The sequence below is a fragment of the Equus asinus genome, chromosome 13 (assembly GCF_041296235.1).
Source record: "Equus asinus isolate D_3611 breed Donkey chromosome 13, EquAss-T2T_v2, whole genome shotgun sequence".
NCBI lineage: Eukaryota > Metazoa > Chordata > Mammalia > Perissodactyla > Equidae > Equus > Equus asinus.
Window position 1 is genome coordinate 25,468,359 of NC_091802.1, and position 21,436 is coordinate 25,489,794.

General features: G+C 41.1%; 1 protein-coding gene across 35 annotated transcripts in view; it reads left to right on the plus strand.

Annotated features, from left to right (window-relative positions):
• Positions 1 to 21,436, plus strand: part of SYNRG (synergin gamma) — an 84,348-nt gene that overhangs the window by 59,501 nt on the left and 3,411 nt on the right. For 15 of the 35 annotated variants that reach the window (XR_011493713.1, XM_044744504.2, XM_044744506.2 and 12 more), the window contains 5 exons: positions 2,553 to 3,146; positions 4,265 to 4,428; positions 5,189 to 5,242; positions 5,751 to 5,847; positions 8,010 to 8,158. Coding sequence is in view for 33 of the 35 variants with exons in the window: in XM_044744504.2 (XP_044600439.1) it covers positions 2,553 to 3,146; positions 4,265 to 4,428; positions 5,189 to 5,242; positions 5,751 to 5,847; positions 8,010 to 8,158 (1,058 nt within the window). In the remaining 2 variants the exon portion in view is untranslated. The remainder of the gene's footprint in view (positions 1 to 2,552; positions 3,147 to 4,264; positions 4,429 to 5,188; positions 5,243 to 5,750; positions 5,848 to 8,009; positions 8,159 to 21,436) is intronic. The other 20 variants (XR_011493714.1, XM_044744508.2, XM_070482820.1 and 17 more) reach the window with 4 other exon arrangements.

The following is a 21,436-nucleotide window of genomic DNA, read 5'->3' on the forward strand; positions in this document are numbered from 1 at the left end:
CCTCACAGTCCTTATGTAATATCAGTTTCACTACTTCCTTATGTGTTCAAATGAATTGCACTTTACTAAGTTATTTTTTTACATTATACTAGCCAATAAATAAGCAAAAGTAAAATTTAAAAATCAACCTTGAGGCTTGATTTTAGTATATCCTGTAGAATTTACTCTTCATTATTTTTTTTAAGTATAAAATATTTCATTTTAAGTCTTTCATGTGGGTTTTTAGTCTTTCATTTGGTCATTTCTGTAAGTTGCTCCAGAAGGCGCAGTGTTAGGCTTATCATTTTTAATGAGAAGATTTGTTGAAGACTTGTAGTGTTAGAAAACTACTTACAAGCTCTTCAGCTAGGGTAATCCCTTATTCTTATCACGCCTTTTACCTGATTATATTGTAGTCATTTCTGTTTTTTTTTTTGAAAAAAACCTTATTTTTTTCTTGTTGCATAATTACACATAAGGGTCTTTTTTTAATTACCATAGCAACTTGGTTGTGATGTTTGAACTACAGCTTTTCATTAAATGTATCTTTGGTGTCCAGGAAAATTGCTCCCCTTTTAGTAGATGAGATTCTGGGAGCAGTTCACAGTATAGCTGCCCCAAAGAGCTTTCTGGTGGAGTCTAGTAATAGAACTATCTGTATGGCGAGAGCTTCTTCTGAATGTGCCCCTTGAAGGCTAGGCTTGTGTTTACCTGCATCATCCTGATTGGGTTTCACTTCATTTGAGTCAGGGCACCTTCTGATCCCTTAAAGCAAACCACTGCAGCCAGAAACTAAGAAAGCATTTGCCTCCAGTCTGGTTTTATTCATTCTAAACTACGCATTTTTCACCTGAATTTTTTTTCCCTCCTGTTTAATAAGCTGGATTTGAAGGGGGTACCATTTGCCCTACAGAACTTAAAAGTATACTGTTGTTCTGTGAAAGTTATCTACTTTTTGCTAGTTGGCCTTTTTATACCAATCGAGGGTTTTCCATTTTTACTATTAATTTGGTACCCTTTTCCTCATAGGGTTGAAATAGAGAGAGATTTGGGATACCCTGTGTATGGAAATGGCAGGAGTCCCTTAACTCTCATAAATTACGCAGTATTGCTGTGAAAGAAAGACAGAATGACCCAGTGTTGGTTTACCCACTGACTTAGTTATGAAAATCTGGATCACAAAACTTTTGAGCATTTTCCTTGTAAATCATGTTTGTGGTTGTCCAAGATGGAGTCTTGCATTTGGCCTTCTTGCCTCTTCTACAATGAGTAAAATGAAACTAAACACGTCAGCCAGCCTGAATGGACAGCACTGCTGAAAAGGTGGCTTCTTTACGCCAGCGTTATTCATCCTCAGCTGGTTTTGCTTTTTGAAAATGGGCAAGAAATGTTCCATAAGAAGACCACTAAAATGACGAGTTGACTTTTCATTTTTACTTGGAAATTATTCCATTTTAGGCCCTAAAACACCGACTAAATATCCAATTGAAGCTGGTGGCAGATATGCTGTACAAATAATTGCTGTTGTGTGTTGCTCACCAGGCACCAAGCCGGGCCCTTTACGCACACACGATATCAGTTAATCATCACAGCCCAGCCCTCCCAAGCACGTGGTCTCCTTCATTTTACTGATAAGCAAACCTAGGTGAAGAAATGTGAAGTAACTTCTCTGGTGTCACACAAGTAGTAGGTGGCAGAGCTGGGACTTGAACCTGGGCTGTCTAAATCAAAAACCTAGATTCTTTCTGCTCTTTTATGCCATCTCTTGAATTACTGAAACATATATTAAGAATGTAAAGTCTTCTGCCCAAACATTTCTTTTTTTGTTCTTTCTTTTTTTCTTTTTTTTTTAATGAGGGGTTGATACATAGTTGAAGGCAAAACAGGAGCCCAAAAGGACCCAGACTTTTGATTCTGTTTTTTAGGGGCTAAAATAGGTTAGATTGATTTTTCTTTCCTCATACTCCATCACAGCAATATGACGTCCTTATTGACCAAAATAACGACTAGGTAAGTAACTGCTTAATTAAAATCTCATATTTGGCCTTGCCTGAGGCAGAAACTCCTTGTGACTGATTAAATGTTAGGTGACATTATTTTTACTTACTTTTGAGAAACTGTCAATTTTTAGTTAGTCATGTACATTTCATATGACAATGTTTTAAAGGAACATTTTCCAATAAAGTTAAGATGAAAGAGACATGTTTTAGGCAGAGAATATTGTAAGTACATTTTAAAGTTTATAAGTGAACAGACAATTTATTAAATGACCCTATTCTTAAACAGTGTATACATTGGTAGGTGAATCTCCTATGTTTTTTTAGTAATTTTTATATCCAAAGAAAATGGCTCTTTGTAACTAAATATAAATGCCAACTCAAGGCTAATGTGGGTTTTTAAAGATCAGATTTTACAGCCCAACTCCTTTAATTTTAGTACAAGCTCTAAAGTTAGCTAACTTCAACCATAGCATAAAACTAATCAAGTATGCTAGACATTTTGCTTCAGACTTTAGGGCATTTAGCCTAAATCGTGAGCTTGCCTCTAATTGTGGGGTCTTATTTCCCTTTCAGATATAGAGGACTTAAAATATGCTGCTTTTGGAACCTACAGTAGCAATTTTTCAGTGAGCACACTTACGAGCTATGACTGGTCAGACAGGGACGATGCGTCTCAGGGCAGAAAACTCTCTCCATTTGTCCTCTCAGCAGGAAGCGGATCCTCCTCGGCGGCCTCAGTTCTTCAAAAGAAAGAGCCTTCATTTGGCAGTTCCGAAAACATCACCATGACATCTCTCTGCAAAGTCCCAACCTTCGCAAGTGAAGATGCCCTTCCGGAGACTGCCTTCCCAGCTTTTGCCAGTTTTAAAGATGTCATTCCTCAGACCAGTGAGCAAAAGGAATATGAAAGTGGGGACTACAAAGATTTCACAAGACAGGACCTGCCCACAGCTGAACGGAGCCAGGAGGCTACGTGTCCAAGCCCAGCTTCCAGCGGTGCTTCTCATGACACCCCCAAAGAATGTTCAGATGACTTTGGAGAGTTTCAGAGCGAAAAGCCTAAAATCAGCAAATTTGACTTTTTAGTGGCCAATTCCCAAAGCAAAATGAAATCCAGTGAAGAAATGATAAGAAGTGAGCTGGCAACCTTTGACCTTTCTGTTCAAGGTGAGTCGATTTCACCATAGATTTTGCTGTTGTGGTTTCTTCTACAGAGGTGTTAGGTGTTCTTTCTTAGAATAAAAAGTTGGTCCCTGGTTTAGCAGGAAATAGAGTTTCTGCTGTTTGAAATCAGAGTCTATTACAGATAGCTATAAAAAAGGTTTCCCTGAGACTGACCCGAAGTCAAACCAGTATCCCTCAGATAGCTGCTTTTTGGGCTAAAAATAAGCATAGTGCAGAGTCCGAGGTTCATTAGCTCGTTTGGTTAGAGGTGTGCTGTGGTAAAGAGCAGAGAAATGGATTTGATCCACTAGTGGGCAAGTTGGCTCTGCTCTTGTCCCTGGTTACTGACTGTATCTTTTCATCCAGAGGCTGCGGTGTGGTAGCTGTGGATCTGAATCCAGTCTGCAGACCTGTTTTGATCGACCCATACAGAAAGTTTTTCAATGGGTGAAGCAATTGCCAGTACATAAAAATGATGAGATTTTACAATCTGGGTCTCTGGATCTTCTTGAAAAGTCATACTAGCTGGCAATACTGTGCTGTCTCCCCACCCTTGACAGTCAGCTGGAGCTACATAGCAGTGCCCTCTCTAATAGACGGGGTGTGCTGTCCCCAGTGCCACAGTCCCCACCGCCCCCCATTTCCAACTGTCCTACTTCACTCTTTGCTCTCTGAAGGCATTTGAGTTCACCCCTTTTGCTTTAATCCCTCCTTGACAGAAGGGCCCATTGATTTCCCTTAGATGGAGAGAGTATGTCAGAGCTTGTTGCAAATCCATAACGAATGCTTGGAAAAGCAACACAACTCTTATGCACTCATATTTAGAAAGACACTTTAGTCCTCCAGGCTCCAAGGCTCCAATGATTCTGCACTTAGATTTGTGGAAGAATTGTAATGATCAGAGAAGAATAATGGAGAAAAGTAAAGGCAGGGAAACCAAGCCAGAGAGCAGTTGAAAGGATTCAGCATGCAGCTTGCCAGACAGAATGAGCGAGGACTGAGTTTCTGAATGCCTCATGACATGAGCATCTCAAGAACAGGGCCGTGTTAGCAAGGACGAGCCTCTGCTTGAACTAAACTGAGTAATCAGAACCTTTGACTGTGCCATCCACTTCTCCTAGGGTCTCACAAGAGGAGTTTGAGCCTTGGTGATAAAGAAATAAGCCATTCTTCTCCTTCTCCGGCTTTGGAGCAGCCCTTCAGAGACCGTTCCAACACTCTGAGTGAGAAGCCCGCTCTGCCTGTCATCCGTGACAAGTACAAAGATCTGACAGGAGAGGTGGAGGTGAGCCGGATAGTTCTCCACAGTGTGGGAGTCGGGGGCGGGGCAGGAAAAGGAGCAGCGGAGCACTGAGGGCCCAGGAAAAAACGCTTTCAGCTTTCCCATGGGGAAGCGACGGGCCGCACGTCACACGGCCCCAGACATAGAATATGTAATTAAAGTGAAAGATTGGTGACGTTAGCCCTGTATGAAAATAACTCCCAGGTGTGGCATCCACTGAAAGTGGTCAGTGACCCTAAAACTGAAGTCATTCATGGGACTTCACAGGGAGGGCAGTGTTTAAGGGAATTCCTTCTGAGCACTTAGACTTTCTCCTCTTAGTGAATGTTAAAACATCAAAAGAGAAAAGGAAAAATGTCCTGGATCTTCTGTGTGTGTTTGCTGCCTGCGTCTTAGTCCATGCTGTCTTCCTCCTACAGCCAACAGGCTTAACTCTCCTTGTTGTACACATGCGTGTGGACACACAAACGGCATCGTCACTGTGGAGTGGAGGGTGCCTTTGAAGTGTTTACACTATTACTGGAACAAATGAGGCAAGCTTTACAGAGGGAAGCTGCTACAAAACATTTCCCTCAGAGTCACAAGTCGTATGCTCAGAAGTTACATTTGTTAGTAATTTGTTAGTAATTTTAAATAGTCAGTAGTGGGTTCAAAAGATAAACTGCTTGAACTAGAGTGATTTTAACAAAAAGAAGGCCTTCCAGTGCTCTTTGATTGACAGAAGCTTGCCGGTTTAACACAGTTCTTTTTATAAAATTCACAGGAGAATGAGAGATATGCATATGAATGGCAGAGATGCCTGGGGAGTGCCCTGGATGTGAGTATGTCACTTTTGTGGTGTTCACACGTATGGAAGTGCTGTCTCGTGCCATTCTGCCTTCTCCTGGGTTCATTGGAAGGGACGGAGGCACCCTGAGGAGAGCCCTCCCTCGATGGCCCTGTGCAAAGTGAAGCTTTCTGGGAAGTCTCCCTCCTCAGAGGCTTCTTTCACTTTCATGGTAGCAGACGCTGGCTCATTTGTCAGTTGTGCCCTGATCCGTCACTGTGTTTAAGAAACAACAAAACGATATCCTTAACTCTGCCTAAATTAAAATAATATTTAAGCTAAAGAACTTCTGCCTTTTCTCTTCCAAAGAAATGGAGGATTGTTTCTTCAAGGTTAAAATTAAATTCTCCAATTTCTTTCAGCACAGTCATATACACACATGAGTCAGTTATGCTTTTTCACACCTCCTGGCTTTTCCATTGCATTTTCTGCTAGTAGTAAATTGATTTGCAATGACTTTTCTTGATTATGTAAGGTGATGTGATTTCATTTCTTGTAGGTCATTAAGAAGGCAAATGATACCTTAAATGGAATCAGTAGTAGTTCTGTGTGCACGGAAGTAATTCAGTCAGCGCAAGGCATGGAATATTTATTAGGTGTGTTCTTTTAATTTTTCTTATTCAAAATCATGACAGTTTGCAATTTCACTTTTCCCTTATGTTAAGTAGTTCAATCTAGATCTCTCAGGCTAAATATGACTTCACTAAGTAGCATCTGCATTTGTAGATAAGACACCTAAGTCGTGGGCAGTAACAGCTATTTGACATGGGTCTCTGTGGCCAAGTTTCCCAGTCCTTGTTAGACACATAATAGCAACAACGTAAAATTACATCTGTGTTACAGGTTCACCAAAGAGTCCGGACTAGGTGAGGCATTAAAATGAAATCATTGGGGAGAAAAAGGAAAAAAAATAAAATCTTAAAAAAAAAAAATGAAATCATTGGGTCTGCAGTCAACAGGCTCTGTTGTCTTCCTCTCTACCCCATCTGTGACGTCACAGATTCCTTACCTCCCTGGCCACCTTCAGCTGTTAAACATCCCAGTCCAATTTGAAACCTCAATCTCTGCAGTTCAGGATTCCTCTCCTCCTCAAGCCTGGTCTTGACCCGTGGCCAGAGCCACTTGGACTGCACCCTAACCTTTTTCAGATCTTTACTCAAATGTCACCTTCTCAGTGAGGCCTTCCCTGAGCTCCCTTGCTCAAAACTATCCCCTCTCCCCACGCTGGCACTTCCTGTCCCTTTCCTGCTTGGTTTTCTCCCTCACCCTGTCGCCTCTGATGTCGGATGCATTTTACGTACTGTTCTTGTCTGTCATCCGCCTCCCTCCGCTGGAATGAGCCTCCAGGAAGGGAGGCATTTGGGTCAGTTTAGTTCACTGCTGTGTCTCCGACACCTAGACTAGTGCCTGGCAAATAGTAGGCACTCAGAAATATTTGCTAGATGAGTGGATACTGAGGGGAGGTGGTCTCTCCTCCCTCCTGCCCCCTCACTCTAGTTCCGCTTTCCTGCTCAGACTGGTGCAGTCCAGCTGCATAAACAGGTGTTCACCAGGTCATGGCTTGCCTGTCTTTCCTTGTAGCAGGTTTCCTAGTGTCTGTGAAAGATTATCTTAGAAGCCCCCTCACTTGGCTCAGGGTGGGCAATAATTCCTGCCCTTCCTCTGGGAAAGGAAGGAGAAGCCATGGTGCTGTATACAAGGCTGATGATGTACCCCTCTGAAGAACCCCTGGAATTCTCCCAGCCTTAGAGAGAGGCTGGGCAAGGATTGGGGATGTGTCTCTCCTTGGAATGTGGAGATCCTTGGCCCCATCATCCTTGCTTGAAGTTCAGCCATAATTCAGAGACCACAGAAGAAGAACTGTTCTGTTTCCTGTTAAGTGTATAAAACATACATGAAGGGGGGCTGGCCCTGTGGCCGAGTGGTTAAGTTCTCACGCTCCGCTGCAGGTGGCCCAGTGTTTCGTTGGTTCGAATCCTGGGCGCGGACATGGCACTGCTCATCAGACCACGCTGAGGCAGCGTCCCACATGCCACAACTAGAAGAACCCACAACGAAGAATACACAACTATGTATCGGGGGGGCTTTGGGGAGAAAAAGGAAAAAATAAAAATCTTTAAATAAAAAAAAAAAAAATACATGAAGCCACAGAAAAAATGTAAATCCTTGGGCATTCAGAGGAGTGAGATATTTCTTAATTACTTAGTGATGATATTGACATTCAGCTTCCTTTAAACTTTTAATATTCCCATTTTCAGCAAGTTTAGTGCTATTTCCCAAATTCAAACAGATGGACTCATAAAGAATCCAGAAAAAAAAGAAAAAGCTAATATGTTCATAATGCCTACTGTTCTACGAGTACTGTTTTAACCTTTTACAGTATTAACCCATTTAATCCCCTCAACCATCCTTTGAGGAGATATTATTATCCCAATTTTAAAGATGAGGAAACTGAGGCACAGAGAAGTTATGTGACTTGCTGAAGGTTACACAGTAAATGTTACTAGTACTCAAAGTTACTAGTAAATGGCAGATCTGGGATTTGAACCCAGGCAGTGTGGCTCTAGAGTCTATGCTCTTACCAGTAAGTTATGCTGCAGTGTTGAGAGGTGGATTGGTCCCAAGGAATGGTGAGTTCACCTCAGTCCAGATATAATCCTGTTTCCAACTAAGATACCAGCGAGCAATAATGCTGCCTTGTCTTGCTCAGCTCTTTCTTCCACTTCCAGCGCCTAACTCTGCTCTCTCACCCGGGCAGGTGTTGTTGAGGTGTACAGGGTAACGAAACGTGTGGAGCTGGGGATCAAAGCCACTGCGGTCTGCAGTGAGAAGCTCCAGCAGCTGCTCAAGGACATCGATAAAGTGTGGAATAACCTAATCGGCTTCATGTCACTTGCCACACTCACGGTAAGCCTATTAGACAAGTCAGCAGTGCTTTCCTTTCCAGAAACCTGAGCTGGAAAGCAGAGTGTGTGTTCCTGTGATGGCGCTAGGCGGATGCAGGTGCCTTCTGTATCAGGTCATGTTAAAGCAAGGAGGTAACGTTTGTGTCATTAGTTGAATAGTACCAGGTTGGCTTCTGGATACCTCCTGGGCCCGTTGTACCTAAATAAAATAAGAGTGTAGCATAACATTCACTCTGTCTACATCCTTCTTAATTCACATACATATAGGCACGTTTTCAAAGCATTGGTTTGAGTTCCTCCCTTTGCACTTCTAGTTACTTATGTCCCCATATGTGTCCTTCTAAAAAACTGTCTCGTGCATCTTGTTGCTATCCTGTGGTTTGGTTAGCCTTTTTTACTTTTTTAGGTTTTTGGATTATTTTCATTTTTTTTTCCTGTTAAGAATAGTTCTACTCTGGGGGCTGGCCCCGTGGCCGAGTGGTTAAGTTCGCTCACTCCGCTGCAGGCGGCCCAGTGTTTCGTTGGTTGGAATCCTGGGCGCGGACATGGCACTGCTCATCAAACCACGCTGAGGCAGCGTCCCACATGCCACAACTAGAAGGACCCACAACGAAGAATATACAACTATGTACTGGGGGCTTTGGGGAGAAAAAGGAAAAAAATAAAATCTTTAAAAAAAAAAATAAAAAAAAAAAAGAATAGTTCTACTCTGAATATCTTTAAACAAATGACTCTTTCCCCTTTTAAGGATATAGTTCTTCCAAGTCGACTTAAGAGGTCCAAGTCTGTGGCCTCTGGGTGCGTGTATGCATGTCCAGCTGTGGTTCCATTTATTACATGGCTTGCCAGAGAGCTCGGGCTAGTGGACAGTGCTACTAGCAATGTATAAGTAGACTTTTCTTCACATTGTGTTCTCGCTTTTTCTGTCAATTTCTTAATTTAACAGTTGTGTGAATGATTCCCTAAAGATGTTTTTTTACATTTCTTTCATTTCTTGAGAGGTTAACCAATGTTCCAAATGATAATTTACTATTTTTATTTCCTTTATGTGTAAACTGATCATCTATCTCTTGACCATTTAACCACTGATTCAATGAAATATGGTTGTTGACATACGTATTTCATATTTGTAATAGATTTATACACACACACGTACTTGTAAGCTTATGTCAGTTATTTTTTTCTTTTGTTTCTTCCCTCTTTTTTTTTTTTTTTTACATTTCATTGGGCAGAACTATTTTATTTTTATATATTCATACCTATTCAGTTTGTCTCTGATAATATCCTTTATTTCACAATAGTCAGAAATTTATCTTCCTTCCACAGCTGGAATAAATATGCTATTCCATTTTCTTTCCTTTTCTTCCTTACATTTAGTTCTGTGACTCAACAGGATTGCAGCCATGTGGTGGGAAGCAGTTCATATTGCACTGTACAGATAGCGAGGTAGATACCCAGCTATCCCAACAACATATCTTAAACATCAAATCTTCTCACTATTGTCATGTTGGTTTGTAATATTAAGTTCTTAAAGAATTTAAATTATTTCTAAAATCTCTATTTTGTTCCCTTGGACTGTCTTTCAATTTATGACCTAAACTCATAGAGTTTGGGTAGTTATTTTTTAAGAATACTCTTCTGACCAATACAATAAGAAATGAGGTGTAAATACTTGAAAAGAAGAGATAAAATTAATTTTATTTGGTGATGTGAAATATTTCTAGAAATCTGGATTCATGAGGTTAAATTCAGTAAGTTTGGCAAAAATTCACAGCATTCTTACATATTAGCAATAGTTAAAAAATATAAGAAAAATGGAAACCTTATTTTATTAATGTATTAAATCATTTAGGCCCTGTTGCTTCTGACCAGATAGCTAGGGTTACTGGTTCATTTTTCTATCCCCTATCAATCTGTTCTGCACACCACTACCAGACAGTTCTTTCTAAAATGCAGATCTGATCACGTCACTTAAATCCGCTTGGCAATCCTGCACTAGGCTCTCTGGTCTTCAGGATCAAGTTTAAACTCCTTAACTCAGTGTGTAAGGACTTTTCTATCACTTGGACTGACCTTGCCTCTTTCTCTGTTAGACTGCTTTTCCCTCTGGACTCTGCATCATTTCCCCCAGAGGTCATTCCAAGAGCCCTGCAGTCTGAGTCAGATGCCGTTCCTTTGTGTGTCCATAGCACATTTCTGTCTGTCATAGCACTTACCACGCTTGTTGATAATTGTGTGTTCACTTATTTCTTGCCCACTAGCTTGTGAGCTCCTTAAAAGCAGGACTGTGTCCTTTCTTTCGTTATGTTCTAACACAGTGTTTGGTGGGACTTTTTACTTTTTGTTTTATACTTTTTTGAACCTTCCAGTTTTTTTCAAACTAGATATGCATTTTTGTACCTCATAATTTTAATAACTGATTTAAATTTTTTAGATAAATGGATAAGGAAAATAAGGGAAAAATGAAAGTAGGGAAGATAAGAGAAAACCAGGAATGAAATTGTGCCACAAATGTGTACTTTTTTTTTTTTTTTGAGGAAGATTAGCCCTGAGCTAACTGCTGCCAATCCTCCTCTTTTTGCTGAGGAAAACTGGCCCTGAGCTAACACTGTGCCCATCTTCCTGTAGTTTATATGTGGGATGCCTACCACAGCATGGCTTGCCACACGGTGCCATGTCTGTACCCAGGATCCATACCAGCGAACCCCAGGCCACCGAAGAAGAAGGTGCAAGCTTAACTACTGCACCACCGGGCCAGCCCCAATGTGCACTTTTAAAATGCTTGCATTTGCTAGTGGTGAGCTGGACAGTTGACATTACCCTTCCCGGGAACTGATGTAAAGAAGACCGGATCAGGTCCACGACTGACTGTTCACAACCTCACAGTAAACCCGCTACTCAGGATAAGTGCAATTATTTCTGGTACTAATATCAGAAAGAAATTTCTTTTGTGGGTTCTCATAAAGAGAAAAGTAATAAAACCTACAGTATCTTCAAAAATATCCTTTCAGTAAATAAAGCAACAGATTTCATTGAGTAGTTTCTTATGAAATCTCTCCATATAGACCTAATGGCATAGCTCCAAGTACAAATTAGTGAAGGTCATTCTGTGTGGGAAATAGATTAAATGGTAAACTAGGAAAAAGTGTGGCACTGCATACTGATCATGGACTCAGGTCTTTGCTCTGTAAAGAAAACATAGAAATCAATGAGAAATATACCAACATCCCAGTAAAAATCTGAGCAAAAACATGAAGTGATTCATAGAAGAGTAGGCATAGCTTATCAGTAAACATTAATTCAAGTTAAAACAAGACTTCATTTTTCACTCCTAATAAGCCCAGTTTTTGTGTGGTTTCTTTATTTGAATCCTAATAGCGTTGATGTGCTAAAATGTGGACTATTCCTTAGGGAATCTATTAGGAAATATGAATTGGTACCACCCTATGGAAGAGGTGTTTGGCAGTGTGTTTTCCCCCTGCCTGTGAGCTCCTTTAGGACAAGGAGCAAGACCACATTTTGTTGATCTTTTGTTCTTAATGTGAGCCCAGCGCCGGCCACTGTGTAAATACCCGGTAAAAGCTGAATGAATTAAAGGATTTACAAACATTCAGTGTGCTTGACTCAGTAATTCCACTTCTAGGAAAACTTCCTAAAGCAACAGTTCTAAATACAAACTCACAAAAAGAAGCAAGTCAAATGCACAAGTTGTTCCTTGTAAAAGTGAAAAATTGGAAATAACCCAGAAGTCCAAGCCTAGAGGATTAGCTAAATAAATTGTGTGAATCTTCATAGGGTGTTTTATGCAGCCATTTTTTAAAGGAGCACAAAGTTTGAAATAACACAGAACTGTTATTACAGGGCTGGAAGGAAATATGCCAAAATGGTAATCGGGTTGTGTTTGGGTGATGAAACCCTGGTCTTCTTAAAAAACGTTGCTAAGCTACAGCCACGAATGAAGTTGGTTGGCTAGTGATGTGTGCGAGGGTGCCTGTGAGACTGTGGGACAGAGCAGGATGAGTTACCAGTCGCCTATCATAGAGCACTGTTAGCATTGCCGTTCATCAGAGCCTGGCTACTCAGTCTTACAAGGGTCTTACCTCAAAACTCATTTGTTCCATGTTTTTATAGCAACATGATATCTAAGGCCAAGCGTTAGGAGTCTAACTAACTAATCTAATTTACTAATTTAATTAATTTGCTAATCTAAAATCAGTATACGTCTGGGTCTCTCCTAGTTTACCCACCTTCTGCTTCCTGACCTTGTACTAATATGGACCAGATTAAGCCTGAGTATCATCATTGGCCAACTTTTACTGCGTGCTTACTGTAACTATTTATATAGATGTGGTTTACTTAGTACTCACAGTGGTCTTGAGGGTAGAGACTATTATTCTCCCCCTTTTTCAGATGAAGAAACTGAGGCACAGAGATATTGGTGAGACCCACCTGGATTCAATCTGAAAGTCAGAAGTCTGCTTTTTCAGCCTCTACACTCTGTTGCCTCCTTGAACTGGGCAAGTTGGGTGGGTAAAACCAGAGATGTGCAAAAGCCTTTTTGGGGAGAGTGGGTTGTTATTTAGCATCAAGGTTAATGAGAAGAAACACCAGGAATCTATCCTGGCAGCAACTTGATATAAGCAGTCAAGTTCTTTTCTGTACATGTTTTCCTCTATTTGTATTCCAGGACAACAGAGTAGCTTAAAAGCCTCCCCCTTTCCACTTAGATTTTTTTTTTTTGAGAGGAATATTGTCCCTGAGCTAACATCTGTGCCAGTCTTCCTCTATTTTGTATGTAGATTGTCACCACAGCATGGCTTGATGAGCAATGTATAGGTCTGTGCCCGGGATCTGAACCCACGAACCCCTGGCTGCCAAAGCCGAGCACACAAACCCAACCACTACGCCACTGGGCCAGCCCCTCCACTTAGATTTTTTTTTTCCCTGCTTTTTCTTCCCCAAATCCCCCCAGTCCATAGTTGTGTATTTTAGCTGTGGGTCCTTCTAGTTGTGGCATGCAGGATGCTGCCTCAACATGGCCTGATGAGTGGTGCCATGTCTGCGCCCAGAATCCAAACCAGTGAAACCCTGGGCCACTGAAGCAGAGCACAAGAACTTAACCACTTGGCCACGGGGCGGGCCCCTATTTTAAGGTTCTTGGTTTTGGTGGTAATCAGTTTTTCGTTGTAATTAATGCTTTGAAAACTAGATTTCTATACGAACTCTCAAATACAAACCCATCTCTTCTTTTCTGGTGCTGTTAGAAAAAGATGGCTATGATTGCAAAGCATTTTTCTTTGCCACAAACTCTTTGAAGAAAAGGTATTAAAAAACACAAAGCGCATTAACCAAGCTCATTATGTATTAGTCCTTTTCAATCTGGGGCAAAGGATAATTAGGGAGAATCCTGGCCTGGGTTGTTGTCATGCGTTTACTTCTTTGAGGTAGCTCCTGTCAGTGGGTGAGATGGAAGCCAGTTTCATCCTTGTACATCTTCCCAAACTTCCAAGCTCCTGCGATGCTATAGCTGCTCGTGAGAAAGGCTTGCCTTCCACACTCTGATTGCCTCTCTAGACCTTTCTTTCTTTTCTTTTTTTTTTTTTTGGTAAGATATATATACAGTAAACTGCAAAAATCTTAGTTATACCATTCAGTGAGTTTTGACAAATGCAAATGCATGCCGCATATAACCCATGCCCCATCAAGATTTGGAATAGTCCACCATTCCAGAGAGTTTCCTTATGGTCCTCATTTCCTCATTGTTACCACCCAACTCAGAGATAATCCCTGTTCTAATTTTTTTACACCAAGGATTAGTTTTGTTCAGACTTTTTTAAAGAAGCCATGGAATTTGATTTTGTAATTTCGAAGGAAGCCTATTGGGTTTGTCACCCATATAACTTGCGACTGTTGCCCTGTTCACTTGTGGTGGTTCTAAGTCCCTCAGTGAGGCAAAAACGGAGGGACGTGGGAAGAGTGGCCAGGCATTCGTGCCCTCTTATTCCGGCTCCTGTTAGGAACATCCGTTTCTAGCATCCACATCTTGATGCTAGTGAGGGATTTTGCCTGACATTTTTTTAGACACCAGGTAAGGGTATAGAGATTAATTAGTCTGCACCTAGACCCCACAGAATGCACTGTACGTTGTACGTGAACACCACCGAGTACTCATTTCTCTCATTACCCATGCTCTTCCAGTTATAACTGCTTTTTCACCAGGCTGGCTGTGACAGAAAAACAGTCATTCTCTGCTCAGGTATTTTTCCTGATTATACCATGTCATTTCCTCTTGATAACTGGTAGTTGTCGGTCTCTGGCACTTACTTTAATTGCCCACTGCATGAGGAATAGCATACATTCTACAGAAGGAGTAGAAGATGAGACTGTCATGAAGAAGCTTTCACTCTAAAAATAGATGCATAAGTGTCAGTGACACACAAACCAACATCTTCAATTCCATTAGAACAAAACTATACAAATTCCAAGGACTCTGGATTAGAGGCTCACAGCAGAGAACTCATTGCTGGAGAGAGGCATGATGGAGGTCGTTTGTATAGGGAGCTTTTAACTCTTTATACCATTGCTTCATTTTAGGTAGAATTTAAAGTTCCTTAATGAACCAAATTGCCAGTCTGGTTCTTTGATTCCAGTAATACTAACATAATAGTTATTGTTTATTTTGCACCTAGAACCTGCCAGACATTGCACTATATGCTTTACATTCATTCTCATTTAATCCCTGTAACAGTCCCATGAGGTTAGTAGCGTAATCCTCGTTTTCACAGGTGAAGAAATTGGGGCTCAGAGAAGATGAAACTTGCCTGAAACTGACAAATCTGGGATTTGAAAGCACATCATCATTTAAAAATCTGTACTTTTTAGTCTCAGCTTCCAAGATGCTAAAAAAGACTGGTTTCTTCCCATGAAGACTCCATGAAATTAATCCCATCAAAAGGTGGCTGTGTCACTTTTCTCCAGTGAGAAAGTTCCAGAATGTTGGTGCCACATCGCAGTAGTGATGCTTGGGCTAGGAAAAGCAGAGCACACAGTCTGAAACTCCATAGTGTGGCTCCTTAATATTTCTTTAAGCTGCAAGTTTTATTAACAAAATTTTCTATTCCCCATTCTCTCTAGTACTCCCTTTATCCCTAGACTAAAACTCCCTCTTGTGGTAGAAGCATATCTCCTCTGGGCACAGACTGTGAAGGAACTGGTTTTTTCTAAAGAGGTAAAAATCATCTATTTTAGTGAGATGAATGTATTGTTATCTAAGGTTTTATCTCGTGGATGTGGGTTGAAGTTCAGTCGGTTTGGAACAAGAAAGACTCAGTCTTGGAAAGAAAAACGAATCCATTTTTGCCATATAAAATCTGTGACGAGAGACAAGACTCTTATTCTCCTGACCTCTAGTCAATGGAGAATCATGCAGGTTCTTTAATTCCACTGTTATCCTCAGTAGAATAAAAGTCTTTTGTCCTTCCTTTCATGAAAATGTTAAATAAGCAGTGAATTTCAGAGTATTTACTTCCTATTGCTGTGGTCTATCAGGAGAATAGTTTTTTTAAATAAATGATAGCATTTTTGCCATCTTGCCAGTCTACACAATGTTTTGGAGACGGCATCTTCATCACGTCTCTGCATGGCTGTTCTCAGTTGACAGGAGGTGGAGATGGCAGACAGAATAATGGCCCCCAACGGTGTCCATGTCCCAATCCCTAGAACCTGTGGGTTTGTTACCTTACATGGTGAAAGGGACTTTGCAGATGTGACTAAGTTATGGGTCTCTAGATGAGGAACTTACCCTAGATTATCCAGGTGGACCTAGTGTCATCATAAGGATCCTTACAAGAGGAAGGCCAGAGACTAAGAGTGAGGAAAAGCAACATGACAGTCAAAGCAGAGAGAGAAAGACTGGCAGATGCCAAGCTATTGGCTTTGAAGATGGAAGATGGGACTACCATCTAAGGAATGTGCAGGCAGGCAGTTTCTAGAAGCTAGAAAAGGTAAAGAAACAGATTCTTCCCCTAGAATTTCTGGAAGGAATACAGCATTGCCAATCCACTTTAGACTTCTGATCTCCAGAACTGTAAGAGAATAAATTTATGTTGTTTTAAGCCACTAAATTTGTGCTGATTTGTTATAGCAGCCATAGGAAAAATTATTCAAAACATTGTAACAAGAATGATTACATTGTAACCCAAATGGTTACATTGTAACCCAAACCAAAAGTACAGAATTGCTTGTGGAACCTATGTGTAGATCACTCTTTATATGAGTCAGGTTAGGTTAGGTTATGCTGCAGTAACAAACAACCCCTCCCCCATCTTTGTAATATAAAACACCAAAGCTTTATTTCTTGCTCCTGCTACATGTCCATCTCAAGTTAGAGGGCTCTCTCTGCCATGTTCTTCTCACTCAGGGGTCTGGGTTGACAGAGCCTCCACCGAATGCAACATAGCTGGTCACCATGGGAGGGTCAAGGGAACATGACAGATAGCACATTGGTCTTAAAGGCTTTCTTCCAGGAGTGACACTTGGGACTTATGCTCATAGTCTATTGACCATGGCAAGTTACACAGCCATGCCTAATTTAAGAGGACAGGGAAGGCCCATTCTACCATTTGTCTGGCAGACCGAAATGAGGATATTGGTGAAGAACACTAATTTCTACCAAACTCTTCTTCCTTAATAATGATTGTCTTGGACACCATTTTAGCAGTTTATTATTGGCTGAAGATTCAGGATTATATATCCCACTCTGACTCTAGGACTTGTCAGTGGATGCAGGTCATGTATAATTTTTTTTGTCTTTACTAAATGCATGAAATATTAGCTAATTAAATGATGTTCAGTTTAAGGTGGCATGTAGAGGGCATACTTTCTTATAGAATGACAGCCGTTGATTGGTGTCACACTGTTACTATGTACTACAGCAATCCCCTCCTTATAGATGTGTATTTATAAAGGTTAATTTTATCATTTGAAAGATTCATTTGACCACAGGGTAATTTATGCAGAGCCTTATGATTTTTACCGGAGATTACAGTATGATCTTTTCATTTGCTTCCCTTATGCCTTTGATAAACAGATGTTAAAGGACTTTTTTATTAATTTGGTTTATTTCAAGATTCAGAGTTTTCCCAGATTCTAATTGTTTCTCAAATAGTCCTTATTCAGTAACATGATAAATATGTATAATGTAGATGACAGAAGTGCTACTATATTTTTAACCTCTTCAAAAAGCTTGTTAGATTTTATTTGTCAAAGTGAATAATTGCGATAATCATTTAGAGTATTGTACCCTTTCCAGAATACTTTTTATATATCTGTGAAGGTCCCAACACCAACTGAGGGAGGGAAGGAGGGCAAGTGACAGTGTTACCATTTTACAGATGACAGAATTGGACAGCAAACATGTGATAGTGCCACCTGCTTCTAGATTTGACCAAAATGGCCATGATTGCACTAAAAAAGAAAAAAGAAGAATTATTCTCTGTCTGGGCTAAGGCCTGGTAGGTTTACTTCAGTCCCCTTGATCAGAGTCCTCGTGCACACAGCTGAAACCATCCGCGTCCCCTTTTCTTCTCTGAGAACGTTTGCTCCTTCCTTCCCTAGGTGTGATCTGAATGGATAGCTCAGGTTAGTTTAAGAAAGATTTGTGGCGCTAGTACATGGTTCATTATTTCAAATTAGGGATGGGAAACATCATATATAATGTACACATTTTTCTAGGCAGAAGCCTTTTTTTTTTTAAGATTGGCACATCTGAATTGAGCTGCACCTGAGCCAACATCTGTTCCCAATCTTCTTTTTTTTCCCTCCTTCTTCTCCCCAAAGCCCCCCAGTACATAGTTGTATGTTCTAGTTACGAGTGCCTCTGGTTGTGCTGTCTGGGACGCCGCCTCAGCATGGCTTGATGAGCAGTAGCATGTCCATGCCGGGGATCCAAACCAGCAAAACCTTGGGCTGCCAAAGTGGAGTGCATGAACTTAACCATTCAGCCATGGGGCCAGCCCCAGAAGCCATTTTTTTTTTCTGGGGAAGGATAATACAATACAATTTTTCACATGCAAAAACAGTATAGTAACTCCTCAGTGGTTCAGCCTAAAATAACTATAGAAAATGTAGCTATTATTTTGGCAGGAATTTGCCATCATCCTGGGTCACCTCAGCACCCATGAGGAAAACCAGCCAGCGCACCAGGCTCCCAGATCCTTGACCATCTGGACTCCAGGACCCTTCTCCCCATCTCCCTTCAGCCACCCACTTGCATGACCACATCAGACCGCAAGGCCTGTGCAATCTTAAATTCAGACATCTTTCTGAGCCCAAAGTGGTAACCCTCCAACTTTCTCACACGTCACTTGGGCTGCTCTTGTTTTTGGTGCTCAAGACAGGACAATTGTTTGACCCTTTTACTTTGTACCTTTCAACTCCCTTCCATCTTCACTTCCTTTCCCGCCTGCTTAGTCCTTAGCTTTTGAGGTTATTTATGTCTGTCCTACGACAAGTACTGTCCTGGTTTGCTCAGAGATTTCCTCAGAGCTAAAACCAGAACAGTCTTGCACAAACCGGGAAGTTGCTCTCCCTAGTCTGTTATATCCATATGTGGAAATACTACACTATGGAACTGCAGGCATCTCTTCCCAACTCCATGTTCAGTGACCTCACGCTGGTAGCTTGAAATCAACCATGGTGGGACTATTTATACCATGGAAATCAGCAAATGCTACAAATCAGGGCTTGATTTTGTTGATTGTCTAGACTTAAGATGATGATAGAGAATGTTAATGCAGATTAAACTTAAAAGTATGCTGTGTCTGTAGCCATTGTATTGTGAATAGAGCAAAAAGTTAAGGAAATAGTCTCCAGTATTTGAGAACTATTATCTGATCCAGCAAAGAAGTCACTCACATCTTTGACAGACGAGTGAAGTTCTGAAATCTGTCTTGTTTGGTCTTAGTCCTTAACATGAAAACATCAACATTCAGGTCAGAACTACACTCTTTCAAGAAAGCAAGCAGGGACCGGCCCGGTGGTGCAGCGGTTAAGTGCGCACATTCCGCTTCGGCGGTCCAGGGTTCGCCGATGCCGACATAGCACCACTTGGCACACCATGGTGTGGTAGGCATCCCACATATAAAGTAGAGGAAGATGGGCACGGATGTTAGCTCAGGGCCAGTCTTCCTCAGCAAAAAGAGGAGGATTGGCAACAGATGTTAGCTCAGGGCTAATCTTCCTCCAAAAAAAGCAAAGCATGTAGGTTGACTATGGATCCAAGAGTTGGGCAAAAATCAAATCATTCTGTGAGAATTAGGAAACTATATGGAATTTGCAGTAAGGATGATTGCATATTTTATTATTTGTAAATTCTGTGCTACACATCCTTCATGTCAGTTTTAAAGTTTACGCTAAACTTAGACGTGTGTGTTCGTATATATGCATTGGTTGTATGCACATACTTTTTCCTCTTTGGAAAATCAGTTCTTGATGGTGGGGGCCGGGGGTGATTTTGCCCCCAAATTGGCCAGGGATCCTGCTAAACATTCCACAGTGCAGAAGACAGGCCCCACAAGAAAGAATTATCCAGCTTAAAATGTCAGTGGTGCCAAGTTTGAGAAACTCTGCTCTAGGGCATATATAAGCAAAATAAATTGGTTTAAGTATATCAGATTTTTTCGCATTAAAAATCTAACTCTTCTGAATCATTTTTTTGCTTTGAGTTTGTTTTTTTTTTTGGTTTGGTTATTCAAGTGTTTTTCTGAATTGAGGAATAACTTACATACAATGAAATGCACAGATCTTAAATGAATAGTTGGATCAGTTTTGACAAATGCATACAGCCACGTAGCCCACAACTCATCCATATATGGAGTATTTTCATCACCTCCTAAACTTCCCTCTTGCCCCTTGCCAGTCAATCCTGTGATCTCATTCCAAATAGAACCATGGATCTATTTTCCATAGATTTCCATCACCATAGATTTATCTGTTGTAGAACTTTGTATAAATGAAATTATGTAGTATATATGTTCTTGTGTCTGGCTTCCTAACGTATTAAAAATTCATCTATGTTGTATCAGTTTGACCCCTTGCATCAGTGTGTAATATTCATTGTATTAATATACCTTGGTTTTTAAATCCATTTTCTTGTTTATAGACAACATGCTATTTCCAGTTTTGGCTAATACGAATAGAGCCACTATGAACACATTCTGTATGAGACTTTTGTTAACGTAGGTTTTCATTTCTTTTGGATAAATATCTAGGATAGGAATTGCAAGCTCATATAATAAATGTATTTTGTGTGTATGTGTGTGTGTGTGTTTGAGGAAGATTGGCCCTGAGCTAACATCTGTTGCCAATCTTCTTCTTTTTGCTTGAGGAAGATTGTTGCTGGGCTAACATCCATGCCAGTCTTCCTCTGTTTTATGTGGGATGCCGCCACAGTGTGGCTTGACGAGCGGTGCTAGGTCTGTGCCTGGGATCTGAACCTGCAAACCCCAGACCACTGATGCAGAATGTGTGAACTTAACCACTGTAACACCGAGTCAGCTCCATAAATGTACATTTTAACTTTTAAGAAATGAATGGCTTTCCAAAGTTGGGACCTGCCCTTTTAATCATTGGGTTACACTCTCCATGTTTCATAGGTTTACTGTAAGGAATTAAATAATGTATGTAAAGAGCTTAGTGTAGTGCTTAGCACAAGTAAGGGCTTAAGTTATCAGCTGCTGTCATAGTCACTGTCTATAGCTGATGACTTCCAAGTCTCTCCCTCTTGAGCGCTGGACCTGGATCTCCACCTGCCTGCTTGTACAACATCAGAACTTGGCTGTCCACAGGCAGCTCCAGTTCAGCTTGTACCAAACTGAGCTCTTCTCCCCGGTCTCCATCTCCAAACTTGGTTCTCCTCTCATGTGCCCAGTGAATCCTGTCAGTTGCCCAAGCCTCTCCCCTAGCAGATGCCCCAGGCCTGTTGATTCTACTGCCTTCATAGCTCTTTCATGTGTCCATTTCTCTCCATTCCCCACTGTTGCTGCCTTGGTTCTGACCTTCAGTATGTGTCTCCTGGATCACTACAACAGCTGTGTAACTGAGGCCTATACCTGAGGATTGCACTCCCAATTCATCGCCTACACTGCAACTATGGAATCTGTCCATAAGACATGCCTGATCCTGTCATGATCCAGTTAGAACCCTTAATGGCTTTCCAGGATAAAGTCTCACCCCTCATATTCCTTCCAAGGCCTTCATGCCCCAGTTTCATCCCCTACCT